Source organism: Podarcis gaigeae, assembly GCF_964106915.1.
Source record: "Podarcis gaigeae genome assembly, chromosome: 2".
NCBI lineage: Eukaryota > Metazoa > Chordata > Lepidosauria > Squamata > Lacertidae > Podarcis > Podarcis gaigeae.
Window position 1 is genome coordinate 13,506,132 of NC_139679.1, and position 21,248 is coordinate 13,527,379.

Genomic DNA, 21,248 nt, shown 5'->3' on the forward strand with positions numbered 1-21,248 from the left:
CCATACAAGTATGGAAGTGAGAGCTGGACCATAAAGAAGGCTGATCGCAGAAGAATTGATGCTTTTGAATTATGGTGCTGGAGGAGACTCTTGAGAGTCCCATGGACTGAAAGAAGATGAAACCTATCCATTCTGAAGGAAATCAGCCCTGAGTGCTCACTGGAAGTACAGATCCTGAAGCTGAGGCTCCAATACTTTGCCACTTCATGAGAAGAGAAGACTCCTTGGAAAAGACCCTGATGTTGGGAAAGATGGAGGGCACAAGGAGAAGGGGACAACGGAGGACGAGATGGTTGGACAGTGTTTTCTCGAATCTACCAGCATGAGTTTGACCAAACTGCGGGAGGCAGTGGAAGACAGGAGTGCCTGGCGTGCTCTGGTCCATGGGGTCACGAAGAGTCAGACACAACTAAACGACTAAACAACAACAACAATCCTGTTCTCACAATGGCCTGCCAAGTGGTCCTGGGAAGCCAGTAGGTGCAAAAACGCTCCCCCTCCCCTCCTGTGATCTTCAGAAGCTAGTACTGTATATAGAAGCACACTGCCTTTGACACAAAGTGGTACCTAGTCATCTGGGTCAGTAGCCTTATCCTCCCAAAGGGTTAAATACGCTTCCAGCCCAGGTGGCTAGTTCTGTAACAATGCCTCTGCCCTTATCCCACAATATATAAGCTTTGAAAGACACGTGATCAGTGTTACTGAGAAAACAAACAAACCCTGGTTATTTCATGATCGCTATTGCAGGACTGCTGTTTTGCCAGATCGTTTTTTGACCGCTGACAATTCAGCAAGGATGTGATTTGTTGGGTGGGCGGGTCCCCAGGCAAGTGGATCCAGGGGGATATTGCACACTTTATAATTTGTAGGTGATACAGTACATTTTGGCATGTATGTGAAGGAAGTACATAACCCAGAGAGCATTTGTATAGCGAGTTTCAGTTCAGCTGCACAACACTCTGTATCTTTGAATCTTTATTTGCATCAGCCACCAGCCATAGCAATAAAACACACAATACGATATGCAAAAAATAAAGATAAAAAAGTCAATTATATAAAATACGTTTTGTGGGGGTTCGGATCAATAGTCAAATAGTGGATCTTATTCTAATTGCCCCGGCTAAAAAACCTTGCAACCTTTGCTGTCACCTGCTCATCTTGATCTGCCAAGAGAAAGGACACTGCGGCAATGGCTGGGTGACCCAGAATGGACAATAAAAGAGGGGTGATAACCTCATTCCTCAAGTCTTTATAAAAAGTGCAAGTCAAAAGGACATACACCACCGATTCGGTACTGCCATCTCCACAGGGACATAGTCGTTTTTCGTGTGGAATTTGTTGGAATCATCCCTCAAGTACAGCCAAAGGCGGTATGTTCAATCTTGCGAGAGTAAAAGCGCGTCTATATTTTAGAATTGCTAAATTATGCAGCTTGGGTGCCAAAGACTCGAGGTGGGTGGGTGGAAAATAGCCATACCACAGGCAAAATTTCTTTATTGTGGCCAGACTGGTCTGTCAGCTGCACAACACTGCAAAAGTGAATCACGGCAAGTGGAATTCGGGGATTTTACTGTTCGCGAGCGCTTTCCCTGGGAGAACTCGCGCTTTATAGCTGAATTGGAGCAAATGGCAACCTGCAGAAAACCTAATTGCTGTTTGCTCCAATTCAGCGGTAGAATGTGGGTTTACCTGGGGAAAGCTCTGGGACAAAAATAAGTGATCAGAGACGGACCTGGAAGACCCGAGCCTGTGCCTAGAAAGGCGAAGCGAAGGTAAGTAAGGATGAGAGCTCTGTGTTCCTTCACTTTCACTGCCAGCTGTAAGCTGCCTACACATCTGGTTTCTGTCTCTGCAGCCACTTGAGGGCGCTATGTCATCTTTCCAGCTCCCCTAAAGGAAGACTGCTGTTCAGTGGGACTCCTGGGTTTTAAGTATGTCCATTGAGATCCAACCACCCCCTAGCACGGAGGAAGTGAGCAGCCGGAAGCCAGGGATTTATTGCCTTGCTTGGAGCACTTTAATGCAGTTAAATGGCACCAATCTAAATCTCTGGTCCCATGCTTGAAGTTGAATCCTGACAAGACAGAAGTACTGTTTTTGGGGGACAGGAGGTGGGCAGGTGTGGAAGACTCCCTGGTCCTGAATGGGGTAACTGTGCCCCTGAAGGACCAGGTGCGCAGCCTGGAAGTCATTTTGGACTCACAGCTGTCCATAGAAGCACAGGTCAGTTCTGTGTCCAGGGCAGCTGTTTATCAGCTCCATCTGGAACGCAGGCTGAGACCCTACCTGCCTGCGGACTGGCTCGCCAGAGTGGTGCATGCTCTGGTTATCTCTCGCTTGGACTACTGCAATGCGCTCTATGTGGGGCTACCTTTGAAGGTGACCCGAGACCATATAACACCAGTCTTGAAAGACCTACACTGGCTCCCAGTATGTTTCCGAGCACAATTCAAAGTGTTGGTGCTGACCTTTAAAGCCCTAAATGGCCTCGGTCCTGTATACCTGAAGGAGCGTCTCCACCTCCATCGTTCTGCCCGAACACTGAGGTCCAGTGCTGAGGGCCTTCTGGCAGTTCCCTCGCTACGAGAAGCCAAGTTACAGGGAACCAGGAAAAGGACCTACTCTGTAGTGGCACCCGCCATGTGGAACGCCCTCCCACCAGATGTCAAAGAGAAAACTAACTACCAAATTTTAGAAGACATCTAAAGGCAGCCCTGTTTAGGGAAGCTTTTAATGTTTAATAGGTTATTGTATTTTAGTGTTTTGTTGGTTAGCCGTCCAGAGTGGCTTGGGGGACCCAGCCAGATGGGCGGGGTATAAATAAATTATTATTATTATTATTATTATTATTAAATAGAGACAGTGTGCGGGCATCTGTGGGTGACATATATTTTTGTGATTATGGTGGGGGTGGGTTAACTTAAAAAGTTTTAAAACTCTCTTTTAAATTGTTGTAACTTGCCCTGGGACAAAGGGCTTGTTAATAAATTTCAAAGAATCATAGGGTGGGAAGGGGCCCCAAGAGTCATCTAGTCTAACCCCCAGCGATGCAGGAATCTCAACTAAATCATACATGACAGATGGCCATCTGACCTCTGCTTAAAAGCCTCCAAGGAAGGAGAGTCCATGACCTCTCAAGGGAGACTGTTCCACTGTTGAACAGCTCTTACTGTCGGAAAGTTCTTCCTGATGTTTTGTCGGAATCTCCTTTCTTGGAACCTGAAGTCCCTGGTTCGAGTCCTACCCTCCAGAGCAGCATTTATTTGTCACTGCTCAATGACCCACCCTTGCATCGTGGTGTTCCCCTTCTGTTGTTAGATGTATTGGTTTTTATGTTTCTGTGCTTTTATGTTTGTACATATTTTAAGGGCTAATAGCCGTAAATAAATAAATTTGAATTTGAATTTGATGATGATGATGACGGCCTCGGTCCTGTATACCTGAAGGAGCGTCTCCACCCCCATCGTTCTGCCCGGACACTGAGATCCAGCACCGAGGGCCTTCTGGCGGTTCCCTCATTGCGAGAAGTGAGGTTACAGGGAACCAGACAGAGGGCCTTCTTGGTAGTGGCACCCACCCTGTGGAACACCCTCCCTTCAGATGTGAAGGAAATAAGCAGCTATCCTATCTTTAAAAGACATCTGAAGGAAGCCCTGTTTAGGGAAGTTTTTAATATTTAATGCTGTATTGTTTTTAACACTCGATTGGGAGCCGCCCAGAGTGGCTGGGGAAACTCAGCCAGATGGGCGGGGTATAAATAATAAATTATTATTACAGTGGTACCTCGGGTTAACTACTTAACCTGAAACTGTTCTTAACCTGAAGCACTACTTTAGCTAATGGGGCCTCCTGCCGCGCCGCTGGAGCATGATTTCTCTTCTCATCCTGAAGCAAAGTACTTAACCCGAGGTATTATTTCTGGGTTAGCGGAGTCTGTAACCTGAAGCGTATGTAACCCAAGGTACCACTGTATTATTGTTGTTGTTGTTGTTATTACTACTATTACTATTACTATTATTATGTTGATACAACAGCATATACAACCATATGCAGCCGGTCTGTGCAGAGCCTCCAATGCAGAGGGAATGCAAACATAATCATTGCATTTGAGACTTGGGGACTCTTGTATAGCAGAACAAGACTGCACCTTTGGTTGCGCTGTCCTAGTGTAGCTAGACTCAGATGTGCCTTCCTCACAACTCATGCATCCTTCTATATTATCTCCCTTTCCACTTCCTTCACCAACTGATTAGCTCACTGGTCTTCTAGGATTGTGCAGTACGGCAGTGACGTTAGCACGGTTGCTTTAAAAACAAAAATCCATCTCATGTCTGCGTGCCTTTGCACGGTTTGCTTCATTGACTCTTTCAATATGCCTCCAACCATCATGCATGATCCTGAGGCCTCCCTGTGGCCAAACCCATTTAACCCCTATAAAACATGTACCCACCTTTGAAACGAGTTGCAATAGTTTATACAGGGTGTTTTTGAGCTCGGTGTTTGACGTCGGGGGGAAAACGTGCACCAGAAGTTCATGATAATGGTGAAGGCCTTGGTGGATTTTTCCCAGGCAGCCCTAGGAAGGAGAGTAGAAACTTATTTTATTTTGCTAGTTTACAGGACAGGCTCAGGCTACAGCGTTGGGTGCAAAACTGCTGAGAGTCACATGTAAGAGTCACAAAACTGCAGAGAGTCACACCCTTTGATCTTGAAATTCTCTCTAATTTGATGTTATGAGACCAGGCTAAAGGCTCCTGCAGGGTTTTAACCACTTCTCTTGTAGCAATTCTATGTCAGGAGCTCGTCCTACACTCGAGTAGGACCCTGATAGAGACACATGCCCGACTGACATGTTCTCTCCCTCCTGGTCGTTCGTTTGGGAGCTTCAAAAGCTTTCTTCAGCCCAAACATCACAGCGACCGATGCCAACAGACATCGGCACACGTAGGGATTGGCAGAATCTTCACAGTTGCCTAACAGACCTCATCAACTCAGCATTTTGGCTAATCTACTTTATTTATATATAAACACATATGGAGCACTGCAACATGGCTCCCTCTTTCTCTAGCATCAGACAGCAAAAAGAAAAAGAAGAAAGGACAATAGTCCCACTTCACGGAACACAGTAAGACAAACATCCTGTATTCGTCACTTCCCACTCTGTGGAGTCAAAACATACACCGTCATGTGATAGACAAAAATCCCATGACTGTAATCATGGAGAAGGAATTCTAACATTCTAATGCATGGTGCTAGATGCTGTAAAGTTAGTAATTGTGTTCTTTTTATTTTGCTGCTTTTCTTTCTTGCACTGTAATTAATTTCATTTGCTTTTCACATAATTAACGTAGCAATGCAATAAAATGCAATAATAAAATGCAATGCCAAAATATCGTCACTTGACGATACTGGAAATGCTAACTAATATACGAGCAGGAATTACCAAAGGGATAGCTGATGGATACGGATAAAAGAAAAAACAAAAGCAAATTAAAGATAACTATGACATAAAATCAGCAATGAGGGGTAATTAATTATCTAAGAAGGGGGTGGGAAATCTTTTTCTTTCTTTTTTAAAGTGGTATAAAATTTGCTTAATCTGCTATGGATTTGTTAAAAATTTGGAAAACCAATAAAAAAATAACTGGCAAGAAAAACACAAGGCAAGAAATAAAAGCAGTGGAAGAAATAATACAAATTTAATAAATAATAATGACAACAAAAGCAGCAATTAAAAAGCAATGTAGATCTGCTGTGGACCACCTAAAGGAAGCTTATAGTCCACAGGCCATGGTTTAGGAACCAGGCCTTCCAGTGCCAGAACTGAGAAAACTCTCAACACTTCGCTCATCCCTTAGGTTTGTAAGAAAGAGTCTGGATATATATACTTTCTTTCTGCCTTCAGGGAACCATTTCTGGATATATATACTTTCTTTCTGCCTTCAGGGAACCATTTCCACATCTAAGTGCTTGCCAAGGAAACTCTTGAGTGTCTGCTGTGGAACTTCCTGGTTGTTGCTAAGCTTCGTGGAACGAGTTCCAATACACGTTCTTGGTTTGGAAGAGGGCACTGTGTCAAGCCTCTTGGGTCTTCTCCATGTTACCACAGGGGATGACCGTGACTTCAGGGAAACACCCAACGCATATTGCCTTGGAACGTCCGTTGTCTTCCAGCGAGATCTATTCCCAGTTGACAAACTAATGCTATGCTTCCAGCCAGGGAACCCAACTTCACCCAGAATGCAGTTTTGATAGCATTATCCTAATTGAAACTGAGGGTGGTGGGACAGGGAGGTAAAAAAAATAGCTGCTGACTATTGACAACTTAGCCTGGTTGCCTTTGCCCTTAACCTGAAGCCAAATGCCCTTAACCTGAAGCCAAATGCACACTAGAGGAAGCGACCAGGAATCCTTTTACAAATCTGTTGTTGTTGTTTAGTCGTTTAGTCGTGTCCGACTCTTCGTGACCCCCTGGACCAGAGCACGCCAGGCACTCCTGTCTTCCACCGCCTCCCGCTACCGCCTCCTGGTAGCTTCAAGAAAACTGTCCAACCATCTCGTCCTCTGTCGTCCCCTTCTCCTTGTGCCCTCCATCTTTGCCAACATCAGGGTCTTTTCCAGGGAGTCTTCTCTTCTCTTCTCATCAGGTGGCCACAGTATTGGAGCCTCAGCTTCACGATCTGTCCTTCCGGTGAGCACTCAGGGCTGATTTCCTTCAGATTGGATCAGTTTGATCTTCTTGCAGTCCATGGGACTCTCAAGAGTCTCCTCCAGCACCATAATTCAAAAGCATCAATTCTTCAGTGGTCAGCCTTCTTTATGGTCCAGCTCTCACTTCCATACATCACTACTGGCTGCAATTTGGTTTTCTTGCAGGTCTGCCCAGCTTGAAGATATGGGTGGTGGGACATAGCATCGTTCATTGGACAGCCTATGCATGACTGAGGCCGCAGCCTTGACATCCACCCCAAGGTACATGTCTATTGGATGGGCCAGCGGGGCATGTGTTGGCCCGCTTTGATGCCCATGCTGCTGAGGGCAGCAGCTGCACACGGACCACCAAATGTTTTGGTTCTGCACCTGGGAGAGAACGACGTGGTGTGGGGGAAAGGCATTGCCCTGACCCTCGCCGCCAGGGCAGACATCAAAAGCATGCAGGCCATGTACCCGGCAATGACCATCTGCTAGTCCAACCTCCTTCCCCGCCTGCGCTGGAGAGGGGTTAACAGGCCCTCTTGCATCAATTATGCGGTGCAGGAAATCAACAGGGCCATGTGCAACACCATGCGGCCAATTGGCAGACTCTCTATTCCATATCCCACCATCAGAGTGGAGAAGGGCGGGCTGTTTAGGGCTGATGGGGTGCATTTGATGCCCCTAGGAAATGAGCTTTGGCTGCAAGGCCTCAAAGATTGGGCGGACAGGTGTTTGTTCTTCAGCTGTGAGTTTCTTGGCGGCGAGGCCCCTTAGGGCCTCGGGTTGCGGTTTTTAGGCCTTGGCAAGGTATCCTTTAGGGACGCGGTTGGCGCTGTGGGTTAAACCACAGAGCCTAGGACTTGCTGATCAGAAGGTTGGCAGTTCGAATCCCCGCAACGGGGTGAGCTCCCGTTGCTCGGTCCCTGCTCCTGCCAACCTAGCAGTTCGAAAGCACGTCAAAGTGCAAGTAGATAAATAGGTACCACTCTGGCGGGAAGGCAAACGGCGTTTCTGTGCGCTTCTCTGGATTGCCAGAAGTGGCTTAGTCATTCTGGCCACATGACCGGAAGCTGTACTCCGGCTCCCTCGGCCAATAAAGCGAGATGAGCGCCGCAACCCCAGAGTCAGCCACGACTGGACCTAATGGCCAGGGGTCCCTTTACCTTTACCTATGGTATCCTTTAGTCTATTTTCAAGTTGGGGGGGGGAGGCATTTCATGCACCCCCACGCATTGGCATTTGCAGGGCCCGTTAAAGGGTTCATTGCGGGAGTCCCTGGCCCTAGAGCGGCAGCATGTAGGTCAAACTCCCGGCGGAGGTAAGGTGGGAGGGCACGTTGTGTAAGTTTGTCCTTTACAGTCCCCTCCCACTGCACCACATTGCCCTGCACATCCTCAGTCCCTGACAGGCTGAGAGGGTTACATGCCAAGGCCTATGCCAAATTTCCCCCATTCTGAAGTTAAATAAAGTTGTGGCCAATTTGAACCCATACTTTGGTCTCTTGTCTCTCTCTTTGGGGGGTAGGCTCCACGGACAGGGTTCAGCGTGTGTGCTCACAAAAACACTTACCATTTTATTATTGTCCAACGAATCTGGATCACATTTGTCCCTGCATTCAATCCTCTGCGGGAGTGAAACACTCGTATTTGCCTCCTGGGGGGGGGGGGGGTGATAAAGAGAAACTCGGTGTAAAGATGTATCTTGAGCAGGCCTGAAGCCCTGCATCGCGTATTCCTCCTGCCTCACGTTCCACCTTACGATCTCTCTTTCTCACCTCTGTTGTTTCATTCACCAACATCTCTCAGCTTTCAACGAAGATGGACCCAGATAATAGGGGCTCCCTCATTTAGCATCTCTGCTACCCAGTTACAACTGCTGCTTTTTGCATAGTATCTGAAATTATGGAGGGGCTGAGCCTGAAAGTGCAATTCAAGTAAACCCTACTGAACTTTGGTTCTGTTTTGAAATTATGCTGAACAGGTGATCATGCCCTAATATATATAGGGTGGACGACCTCAGTACCGGAAACCAGGTACTCAGTACTCTGGGTCCTTCTGTCTGGTCCCTGGGATTTTCCCCAGATCACACACACCCTCCCACCCCACCAGCCCTGCTTTGCCATAGCTGTCAACCTTCCCTTTTTGTGTGGGAAATTCCCTTATTTCAACGCCGTTTCCCACTGCTTCCTGCTATCCCAGATTGTTAGATATCCCATAGACTGTCCCCCAAACAGGTGAGGCTCCTGATCCCTTATTCTCGAGGCTGCTGATCCCTTATTTTCAAATCTGAAAGTTGACAGCTATGTGCTTTGCACCTTCAGTACTTTTACCTGGATGATATGCGCCTTTGAGCTCAGATAATAAATAGCAGACAGTGTTGTGGGGCAGCAGCACTCACCTGGCCTCTGTTCAGTTGTGTTTCTGCTGCATACGGGAGGTAGAGAGAGGTAGGGGTGAGATGGCAGAGAGGGTGGTGCCGTGGTGCAAATGCATCAGGGGGATCTGTTCCTGTACTCCTGCCAGTGTCTGTTTGCACCGTGCCAACCTTTCTCTTCCCCTTCTGCCTCCCAGTAAACAGCCACCACATGACAGGGGGTCAAGTGAATGGCCTGTTCACCACACTGTCTCAGACCCTCCAAGTGTCCCTATTTTCCAGGGATAATCCCAGTTTTACAGAACCCGGCCCGGATTCTGATTTGATCCTGGCATGTTCTGCTTTCCCTTAGGACATCTCTATTTTCATCGGAGAAATGTTGAAGGGTATGGAGTTATGCGACGCCTGAGCCAATGAGATAAGTAACTATATAGAGCCTTTAAAAGATATCTGAAGGATAAAAGATATCTGTATAAGAAAGTTTTAAAACATGTTTTATATTTTTATACAAGTTGGAAGCCACCCAGAGTGGCTGGGGCAACCCAGTCAGATAGGCGGCATATAAATAATAAAATTATTATTATTATTAAGGAATAGGATGTCCCTATTTTCACCGGAGAAATGTTGGAGGGTATGTTGTCTGCTCTTGCTGGTAATGCTACTTGGTTGCCTGGAGGGAGGGTAATGAGGTGTTTGTGTGTGTAGAAACTAGCCTACTAGCCTCAGGTAATATATTCAGGTTGTTTGCTTGGCCCACCTTTGTCTCTGATCCCACCCACCGTTGACATGAAGGTTGCTCAGAGAGGAATGCAGTTTACAAGCTAGAAAAGGTTTGCAGCAAGCATTTCCTGGGGTTTGAGAACGGTACCTGTCAACCTGTCACTTTCTTTATGTGTGTGTTTGCCAGATCATTCCCTGTTTGCCCCTAATACTGGAAACAGTCCAACGGATCTTAGCTACACATCTACACATAGCCGAGTGGGCATTTGAACCCTGGTCTCCCAGGTCCTAATCCGACTCTAACCTCTGCACCACACTCTCTAACGCTGATGGCAGCCCTTCTCCCTTCTAGAGTCGCCTGGTTCTCCTTTGCATCTAGTTACTCGAGAGCAGGAGTGGCCAGGCTGCGGCCTCCTGATATTGTTGGACTCCTCATACTTGGCCAGCAGTCAAGGACGATGGGAGTTGTACTGGCTTAGAGTGAGCAGATTAGAAACCATCCAAAGATATAAGTCCAAGCTCTAGATCATTATGGTTCGGCAGTCCACACTAAGGTCCAGTAAGGTTATAACCATCTGAAGCATTAGGTTGCATCTGAGTGGTGGAATTTTAATTGTTAGACTCGCAGGCTTCCTCAAATACGGCCCTCCAGATGTTTCTTGGCCTACAACTCCCACAATCCCTAGCTAGCAGGACTAGTGGTCAGGGAGGGTAGGAGTTGTAGTCGCAAAACATCTGGAGGGCCGAGTCTGAGGAAGCCTGTTTAGAGAATGGTAAAAGTATGGAGTTTCCGCTCACAATCATGTGAAATCGAGGACCAATTATGCTGCAATATTAGAATATTAAACGGGGGGAAACAAACAAACAGCAATTGCTTCACCTCACAAGGTTTCAAAACGAAGAGGAACGAGAGAGAATGCGAAACTTTTAAAACCACATGTGAGGAGGAGTTGCCGTTTTCAAAATGTGCTGGGTCAGACTTCACTGTTTATTCATCACTGTGAAGAGAGCCGTGGGAAATGTTCCATGCAGTTGTTTGTGTAATTCTTAACTCCCTGCTAAATGTCACTGGGTAAAGATGCTAGCTTGTCATGCGACACAGTCAAGTACCTTGTGTCACATCCTACACAGTTGAATGTCTTGAGACTGACATGTGGCAAGGGTGGAGAAACTCAACAAGACAGGGATGCTATATATAACAAATGCTATATATAACAAATGCAAAGAAAACTGGTGTGCGCATGTGCCCTGCTTTGTTTTATTTCACTGATTATTGAAAGGTATAAAAGCTGGGACGCAGGTGGCGCTGTGGGTTAAAGCCTCAGCGCCTAGGACTTGCCGATCGAAAGGTCGGCGGTTCGAATCCCTGCGGCGGGGTGCGCTCCCACTGCTCGGTCCCAGCGCCTGCCAACCTAGCAGTTCGAAAGCACCTCCGGGTGTGAGTAGATAAATAGGGACCGCTTACCAGCGGGAAGGTAAACAGTGTTTCCGTGTGCGGCTCTGGCTCGCCAGATGCAGCTTCGTCACGCTGGCCACGTGACCCGGAAGTGTCTCCGGACAGCGCTGGCCCCTGGCCTCTTGAGTGAGATGGGCGCACAACCCCAGAGTCTGTCAAGACTGGCCCGTACGGGCAGGGGTACCTTTACCTTTACCTATAAAAGCTGTCAAAACCCTTTGCTTAGGGCAGTTCCCTTCAGATTGGCTCTAGGGGTGCTGCCCTGTGGCAGCAGTAAGTAAAGAGGGTATTTATGGCCTCGGCTATTATTTAAACCAGTGTTTACCAAACTTGCATCATCAGCTGTTGTGGTGGTGGTTTTTTTGGACTACAACACCCATCATCCCTAGCTAGCAGGACCAGTTGTCAGGGATGGTGGGAATTGTAGTCCCAGAACAGCTTGGCATCCCAAGTTTGGGAAACACTGGTTTAAACCTGGGGACAAACTGAGGGGAGTGGGCCTTTGAAAGGACAATTTAATACCAGAAAATTCTGGAATGACTTTATAGGAGAACGTTGCTCATTAACCATTTTGTTGTCTTTCTTCTCTTTCTCCAATTGTGCCGGGGACGGACTTTGCTAATCTTTCGTAATGTGGCGCCCTCTGCGAGGCCAAAATTTGGCACCCACAAATGGATCTTCTCAATTATGGATCTTTCTCCATTTTTGTGCCCCCTCAACTTGTGGCATAACACCCTAAATCTGCCACTACTTGTCTACACCAGCAACTGCCAGTGCAGAGCCAGGGGGTGGTAGTGACTCTGGATTAAGGCTACAATCCTATGTGCATTTACCCAGGAATAACAGCAACTGAAAATAGTGGGACTTACTTTTGACGGAAGTAAACATGAATAGGATTGCACTGTAAGTAACATGGAACTTATGTATGTGGTCTGAAGATAACCACTACCTCTTGTCTCTCATTAAAGTAGGGGTGTTAGTGGTCCTCCAACTATTATTGGACTCACAACTTCCAGTAGCCCCAGGCAACATGCCCAATGATTAGGGTGATGTGAACTGGTGTACCAGTGGTAGAGATGGTTGAATCCATCTATTTCAGTTTTTCTTTTTCCCAGTCAGATTCAGTTCCCCAGAATTCCACACACATCATCATCATCAGGAAACTACACCAGTGTTTTAGCATTGATTCCTCCCAATAGACACATGCTTGTATGCAGTTTTGCCAAATACATCTTTTGCTTCGAACTCCTTCTCAAGAGGACAAGACTGGACACAATCCCTTCTGGCTTTGGCTACCCCTTTATTTGGGGCTGTTTTTAGCTGAGCCAACTGCCTGTGTTTTAACGGTTTACGGCAGCGGTTTTCAACCTTTTAGAGTCCATAGCTTCCTTGACCAACTACAGTGGTACCTCAGATTAAGTACTTAATTCGTTCCAGAGGTCCGTACTTAACCTGAAACTGTTCTTAACCTGAAGACCACTTTAGCTAATGGGGCCTCCTCCTGCTGCTGCTGCGCTGCTGGAGCACAATTTCTGTTCTCATCCTGAAGCAAAGTTCTTAACCTGAAGCACTATTTCTTGGTTAGCGGAGTCTGTAACCTGAAGCGTATGTAACCTGAAGCGTATGTAACCCGAGGTACCACTGTACAGTTGTACCTTGGTTCACGAATCCCTTGCAACTCGGAACGTTTTGGCTCCCGAATTCCGCAAACCCGGAAGTGAGTGTTCCAGTTTGCAAACATTTTGTGGATGCCGAACGTCCGACGCGGCTTTCGAGTGAGTGCAGGAAGTTCCTGCAGACAATCCGAAGCTATGCCTTGGTTTTCAAATGTTTTCGGAAGTCGAAGAGACTTCTGGAACAGATTCTGTTTGAGAACCAAGGTACGACTGTACATTCTTTCTGCAGCACCCCTGTGGGGGTCAGGAACCCAGTTGTGTCACCCCTTGCCTGCAGAGCCAGCAGCCCCTCACCCTTTTTCAAACACCCTTGTGGAGTGTTCCCTCAGCCTCCTCTCTTCTCCCCTCTCCTTGGGAGTCCTCTGGGCAGCCACTGCCCCTGGTCTCTGACCTGCCCCCCCTCGTCCCAAAGCGAGGTGCCTCCTCACACTGCCCCACAGGGGCTTGGCAAGCACCCCCTGGCCAGCCCCGGAGGCATCATTTGCCTGGGGAGCTTGCACCCAGGGCTGCTGCGACAAACAGCTGTGCAAGCCTTTGGGAGGCAGAGACAGGAGAGGGCATCAGAGGAGGGAGGGAAGGAAAGAGGGACAGAGGCCAGTGTTGCCCGTGGCACCCATGTCCACCATTCAAGACACCCCAGGGTGCCACAGCACACTGGTTGAAAACCACCAGTTTACAGTGCTGCTGTTTTAGAATCGCACTCCTCCCCTTAAATTGTTTAATCTTCTGCCAAGAAGAATTAACCAAGTGCCTTCTGTGCCAACTTTTAAATGTGTGCAGAATATCTTTCTATTCTGCCAAGCCTATGCAGGCAATTAAGAATATTTCCTTCCACAGTGCTTAATGGATACCTGTTTTTTGTTTTTCTTTTTTTATATGGATTTTGTTGTACATATTGAATTTTTATTGCTACAGACCACTGACATACGTTTAATGATATAAATATTTTTATGAATAGAATAATAATAACTAAAACTAGTTTTATAGGAGGGCCCTGCCAGATTATGACAAGTTTTCAGCAGCTGTATAAAATGACTATGTTTTACTGAAATGGATAGAACAGTTTTATATATGAGCCACTTTATGAGGGTTTTCTCTGAAAGACAGTATGGGGGGATTAAATAAATATAACTAAATCTAAATGCAAAAGAGTGGCTCCACCACTAGGGATGGGGGAAGAAAGTCAATCTAGTTCTCATTTACAGGTGAATCTCCCTAATCTGCACTTTCTAAAACAATTTGAGAACCAAAAGAAAGCCATTCTTTGAACTTCTCCGAATTCTGCAATGCCAACATGGGCATAAAAATGCATATACTGAAGTAAAGTGTGAGTATAAATGCATAAAATGGTGAAAATAACTTATCGGAAATGCATCATATCATGGGAAATTGGTTTGCAGGTAATAATAATAATAATAATAATAATAATAATAATAATAATAATAATAATTTATTTGTACCCTGCCTATCTGACTGGGTTGCCCCAGCCATTCTGGCAGCTTCCAACAAATATAAAAGCACAATAAAACATCAGACATTAAAAACTTCCCTAAACAAGGCTGCCTTCAGGTGTCTTCTGAAATTTTATTTATGTATCTCCTTGACATCTGATGGGAGGGCACTCCACAGGGTAGGAGCCACTACCAAGAAGGCCCTTTGCCTGGTTCCCTGTAACTTCATTCCATATATATCAGTGCAAAATTGCATACAAAATGCTGGTTGCACTAAAATGCTGGTGGTTTTTCATGAGGACTTTGAAAAAAACAAATTGCAAACTGAGGTGGAAATGTAGAGAACTGTACTTCATAATAATAAAAAAGGGAAGACACTGAGAAAAACTGAAATGGATAGATTTTGCCATTCATCTCCATCTCTAAACCGCAACCTTTCCCCTCTAGGTCACTTTTCTGTGAGGGATGCTCAATCATGAAACGCCCCACAAATGAACTTTTCTGAACCCTAAGCCAGTCTGGGGAACAGAACGGTTCTGCTTTCAGGCTAATTGTCAGTGTCCGTTCTTTGTTATCCTTTAATTCAGTTCCCTACCAAACTCGCTCCTTTACATTCCAGCCCTCCACTGGCATGTGTCCCCAATGTTTGCCAATTCAGGACACCATTTCATATGCATCTGACAAAGTGGTCCAGAAAAAGCATAGGCCATAATAAACCGGCCTTGAAAAGTGTCACGATGCAAAGGTCTTCGCTGTTGGAGCTCTGTCGCGATCCACGCTCCTCTTTGGAACCTCAGACCGCTTTGCTGAGCAAAAGCAGGGAATTCTATTTTTACTCACCACCACCACCTTCTCCTCTAGCCTCAGCTTCCACAACTCGCCGAGTATCTCCTGCGAGGCATCTTTGCAATCCTTCCAGGAAGGCATGTTTTCCCTGGGCAGCCTCATCCCCCTGGAAGCAGCAACCAGTAGCAGCAAGAAGCCCAGAAGCCAGCTTGCCCTGAGGTTCCTTGAGTTGTTCTGCATCTCTGAGGAATTCAGATAGAGCCTGGGATGATTCACGAGGACTTGCCTTGAGACTGATTGTTTGAGGAACCAGGATCCCTCTATTTATATTCTCTGCCACAGGTTGACTCAGGCAAATAGTGGGGATTTCCCTTCTGGGCCTGACAGGTGGGGATTGTACTACAACTGCAGTGATGTCAGGGAGCAGAGCTAAGTCCAGCAGATCCCATTCATGGTGACAGCGACACTGCTAAGTCCACTGGAAGAAAAGCAGAAGTGATACCGTGGTCTGGGCACTCCAGTGTGGATTGTGGGTCACCTCAGAAATTGGTTCATTTGCCTAATGGGTTCAGAGCGTAGGCATCTCCAAGCAGGGTGGGCAAAGCACAAAACTCCCTTTTTTCTCCCTACCTGCACACAGAAAATCCAAATCATACATCATCTAATACCTATGTCAGAAAATTATCCGGGAAGAGGAATCCAAGAAGCTGGTCTTCTATTTCCCCAGCTCCCACCAGTCCCTCAGCGCCCCTTTCTCCACCACACATACAAAACCCTCCTTTAAAAAAATAAAACAAAAAAATGAATAAAGCCCCTGTTATTTTCAAACCAGTCAAAAAAATGACAGGCAATTGCAAATGTAATAACATTGCTGGTGATGTGAGCACATGACGTCACAGAATCATCTAGATGCAGATCAGTGTCAAACATGTCTTTTCACAAGTGGCCAGGCATGGTCAGTAATTGTTGTCTCTATCCCGATGTGTTGAATTGAATAAAGGAATAGCAAGCGGTGGAAAATTTTGTCTGTTTTTGTGGGTGCTTTTTGAAGTTGACAGGTTTATTCCTCAGCTGAAGCAACAGTCCAAACCTGACCATATCGTGAGTCGAGGGAATGATGCTCCCGCTCCTCCAGTGCATTATCTCTAGATGCACTGGAAGTAAAAGATGAAGCAACAAGTCTTTAAAGACAACATCTTGGTTAGCATCTTAAATAAGTTCAATAGGGCTAAGGCTGGTGGCATATTCAAAGGCTGATCTGTGAAAAAGGGTGGTTTCAGAAAATAAAATTGTCCCTAGGGCATGGCCACCACACGTGGAGATAAGTCCCAAGCTCGCCACAAGATCTTCAACAGTCTGGGGTGGCTTTTTTGGTGTACTTTCTGTAATCCTAATACCCAAGTCCCATCTCCTGCCTTTCACCAGTTTTTTTAAAAAACAGAAGCCTACAAGCAGAGCCATAAACACAATAACAGAGTTGCCCGTTCAAATGTTCACTCTGGTTGCATCCAGATGACTTTTCGTTGAGCATTTTTCCTGATTTGTTTGCAGGAAGGTTAGACGAATTTTGCTATTTATTGAGCACACATTCTGCTTTGTTTTCAGGAAGTTTAGATGGTGCCAATATTTTTCTTCACTTTCCAGTGCATTCACCTTCACTTTCCTTATTGCAAAAAGTCCAGAGAGAGGGGCTGTTGTGCAAGAGCAGTTATCACCTGAATTTTCCAATATGTGAATTGAATTCTACATGAAAATAGTGACAATGTGGAAGCTCCCTCTGTTATTGGCTGAGTGGTTTGCTTGCCACTGTTGACAGAAGTACTGTTTTCATCCCAGAGCTCTGGATAGCTTTTCCTTTCAATTTTCAGTGTTCAAGCCTAAAGGGTTTAAAGTTTAGCAGTATCATATTGAATTAAGCCCAGAAATTAACTAAAAATGAATGGGAAGAAGAGCAATATAAGACAATGGAGCACCCATTTTTGCCACGTCCTAAATCAGCTGAAGTTTCTGAACTGTCTTCAATGGCAGCTCAAGGGAAGAACATTATGGTTGTCAAATTAAGAATTCAAAATTCAAATGAGGACCTCAAGTGAAGTTACAGGGAACCTGGCCGAGGGCCTTCTGAAGAAGCATCTCCACCCCCATTGCTCAGCTCAGACACTGAGGTCCAGCTCCAAGGATCACTGCGAGAAGTGATGTTACAGGGAACCAGGCAGAGGGCCTTCTCAGTAGTGGCACCCGTCCTATGGAACGCCCTCCCATCAGATGTCAAGGAAATGAACAACTATCTGACTTTTAGAAGACCCCTGAAGGCAGCCCTGTAGCAGGAAATTTAAAATGTTTGATGTTTTATTGCAGGCATGTCCAACAGGCAGATCGTGAACTTGATGTCTGTGGTAGATCACTGGTAGATCAGTGGCTCCCCCCAAAGAAGCTAAAAAACTTTGGCTCCCCTAAAAAAAGCTCAACATATTTTCCTGCACCCCTAAAATGACCTGAACCACCAAAAGGCCCACAGGGCTTTCCTTCCTAAAAAAAAAGCTCAACGTCGCTTTCCTCTTCCCTAAAGAAGCTCAACAACTTTGACCTGAACCCCCCAAAAGGGGGTAAATCACTGCCAGTTTTTAACTCTGTGAGTAGATCACACTCTCTTGGAAGTTTGCTATCCCTGTTATTTATATTTTTAATATTTTGTTGGAAGCCACCCAGAGTGGCTGGGGAAACCCAGCCAGATGGGTGGGGTATGAAGAAGAAGAAGAAGAAGAAGAAGAAGAAGAAGAAGAAGAAGAAGAAGAAGAGCATTGGCTTCCACATTTCTGCTTGCACCTAACCCAGATCAGTTTATTAATCCATACATATAGCATTGACATTGTGCTTGGCACTGTACAGCAGTGTTCTTCAACCTTAGATCTCTAGATGTTTGATCACAACTCTCATCATTCCCAGCCAACTTAGACAAGGGTCAGGAGTGATGGAAGTTGTAGCTCAACAGCATCTAAGAGAACAGTGCTGTAAAGTGAAATGGCCCATGTTTAAATGCTTCACAATATACATTGGAGGAGAGGGGGATAGATAGAGAGATTAGCAATAGTGGAAAGGGTTTCAGGGGGCAGGAGTTGGCTTCACCTGTCGAGCAGCAGCCTGAACGAGTGGAAGGTGAAGTGACTCCACCTACTGCTGATCAGCTTTCATGCTTCTGATAAGAACCAGCTGGTTCCAGCCTTCTTAAGCAGGGTTTCCAGCTTCAGTCAGTTGCTGGAAACATTAACATTCGTTGTTCCTGACCAGGCCTTGCTGCTTCTTGCTTCTCATTACCTTGGACCCTCGGCTTTCTTGACCCCCGGATCGTCTGACTACGCAAACTGAGGTAAATCCTGACCTTAGGACTGGATTGTACAAACAAACTCTACAAACACCAAACACTGAAAGGGGTCAAACCATCACAAGAGGTGTTGAAATTTTGGGAGGTTGGACAGTTACAATGGAATGGTCTCGGTGGTGGGGTGCACATTTTAATTCCTTATTATTTATGATTATTAAAAGGTAAAGGGATCCCTGACCATTAGGTCCAGTTGGGGCCGACTCTGGGGTTGCGGCGCTCATCTCGCTTTATTGGCCGAGGGAGCCGGTGTTTGTCCTCAGACAGCTTCCAGGCCATGTGGCCAGCATGACTAAGCCACTTCTGGCAAACCAGCGCAGCGCGCGGAAACACCGTTTACCTTCCCGCCGGAGTGGTACCTATTTATCTACTTGCACTTCGATGTGCTTTTGAACTGCTAGGTTGGCAGGACTGAGCGACGGGAGTTCACCCCGTCTCGGGGATTCGAACTGCTGACCTTCTGATCGGCAAGCCCTAGGCTCCGTGGTTTAACCCACAGCGCCACCCGCGTCCCTCATTTATGATTATTACTTTGTTGAAATAAAATAATAATTATCTCCCTCCACTGAGCTCTGCTGTGGCTGGCAGCACATGCCTCTGACAAAGAGGCATGGGAGAATTAGGGTAAAAAACTACGTTTAAGGCGAGGGACAGGAGAAAATTGATTCAAGTATGCATTGTGTGGAGAAAGTGGGTCACGGTATGATCTTATGTATGTTGACTCGGAGTTAAGTTGCACTGTATTCGGTCGGATTTTCTCTGTTGTACCTGTGCATAGGATTGCAACCTAAATAGATGTTTTGCCTCCCTCCATCATACTAGAGCTCAGTGAAATTTATTAGCAGTAGATAGAGGACAGAGGAAAGATGCTAGTAGCCATTGGCTTAGCAGGATTCACAAGGTGTTTAAATTAATCTGAAGAAGAAGAAGAAGAGGAGTTTGGATTTGATATCCCGCCTTTCACTCCCCTTCAGGAGTCTCAAAGCGGCTAACATTCCCCTTTCCCTTCCTCCCCCATAACAAACACTCTGTGAAGTGAATGAGGCTGAGAGACTTCAGAGAAGTGTGACTGGCCCAAGGTCACCCAGCAGCTGCATGTGGAGGAGCGGGGAATTGAATCCGGTTCCCCAGATTACGAGTACACCGCTCTTAACCACTACACCACATTGGCTCTCTTATCTGTGGAGGATAAGAGCCATATGGGAACAACGAACTCCATATATCAGCCATAAACAGATTCTCTATATCCAGAGGTAATATTCCTCAGAATGCCGGCGGCAGGGCGGTATATTATAGGTGAGATCTACTTCTATCACACACTACCTATGGACTTCCTGAAGACAACTGTTTGACTGCTTCAGGAAAAAGGATCTGGGACTGGTCAAATCCAACAGAGCTCTTTTTAAGATCCTGAGGTGGCAGTCAAAGGTTTTGTTTGCTCGAGTGTCTGAACTGAGAGTGAATGGCTAATAGGGAAACTGTGGCCCTTCAGACGTTGCGGGACTCCAGCTCCCACCAGCTGCAGCCAGATAATAATAATAATAATAATAATAATAATAATAATAATAATAATAATAATAATAATAATAATAATTTATTATTTATACCCCGCCCATCTGGCTACTCTGGGCAGCTTCCAACAAAGATTAAAAATACATTAAAACATCAGTCATTTAAAACTTCCCTAAACAGGACTGCCTTCAGATGTCTTCTAAACGTCAGATGGGAGGGCGTTCCACAGGGTGGGCACCACTACCGAGAAGGCCGTGCCTGGTTCCCTGTAACTTGGCTTCTTGCAGTGAGAGAACCGCCAGAAGGCCCTTGGTGCTGGATCTCAGTGTCCAGGCAGAACGATGGGGGTGGAGACGCTCCTTCAGTTTGGTCATAGATGATGGGAGTTGTAGTCCATCTTTGACCTAATGCAATCAAACCTAACACACAACATTAGTTGCCTATAACAGAAATATTGGAAGGGAGAGAAGGAGGAAGGTTAGAGAAGCATCTCATAAAGAGAGACAGCAGGTCACCCTCCATGTGTTTGTGTATGTATGGGTTGTTCAGACAACAACCTGTAATTACAGTGGTACTCAGGTTACATACGCTTCAGGTTACATACCCTTCAGGTTACAGACTCTGTTAACCCAGAAATAGTGCTTCAGGTTAAGAACTTTGCTTCAGGATGAGAACAGAAATCGTGCTCCGGTGGCGCGGCAGCAGCAGGAGGCCCCATTAGCTAAAGTGGTGCTTCAGGTTAAGAACAGTTTCAGACCTCTGGAACGAATTAAGTACTTAACCTGAGGTACCACTGTATTCCATTAAAGTTTTGCACAGCACACTAGTAATATTCTAGGTGCCTTGACATAGAATTTCGGAATTGTTTCAAACCAAATACTGTAGATTTTCCTCAGAGCTACTGCCAGAACCCAAGTACCGGTATTTTAATTGCCAGATGCTATTAGGCATCTACTTTCAATCTATTTTGTTTGATTTTTAATCCATGTGATATTTAGCGCTTTGGATCAGCCACAGACTCGTGCTGGCACCAGTTACGTAAGCGAATTTCCTTGTGATCACAGTTCCTGCATGTGCACCACTTCTGAACTGAAGTGGCTTCGCGTTCTGGGATGTCCCTTCTGGGAAGCTGAATGACGCCATGGAACAAAAGGCAGATTTGTCTTCCATCAGAACATTCAGTTTCCTGTCCTCAAAAC

At 46.0% G+C, this 21,248-nt stretch overlaps 1 protein-coding gene and 1 long non-coding RNA gene across 3 annotated transcripts in view; one reads left to right on the plus strand and one right to left on the minus strand.

The window, feature by feature from the left end:
- Positions 1 to 21,248, minus strand: part of IL23A (interleukin 23 subunit alpha) — a 39,190-nt gene that overhangs the window by 1,388 nt on the left and 16,554 nt on the right. Inside the window, exons 1-3 of one of the 2 annotated variants that reach the window (XM_083729116.1) lie at positions 15,213 to 16,448; positions 8,266 to 8,349; positions 4,451 to 4,576 (exon numbers count right to left, since the gene is read on the minus strand). In XM_083729116.1, the coding sequence (XP_083585242.1) occupies positions 4,451 to 4,576; positions 8,266 to 8,349; positions 15,213 to 15,398 (396 nt within the window). In that variant the 5' untranslated portion in view covers positions 15,399 to 16,448. Of the gene's footprint in view, positions 1 to 4,450; positions 4,577 to 8,265; positions 8,350 to 15,212; positions 16,449 to 21,248 lie in introns of those variants that run through there. The other variant, XM_083729117.1, reaches the window with a different exon arrangement.
- LOC310840005 lies at positions 11,761 to 16,178 on the plus strand. The gene is made up of 3 exons (XR_014561748.1): positions 11,761 to 12,148; positions 14,127 to 14,248; positions 14,992 to 16,178. It is a non-coding gene; the product is annotated as an uncharacterized lncRNA (long non-coding RNA).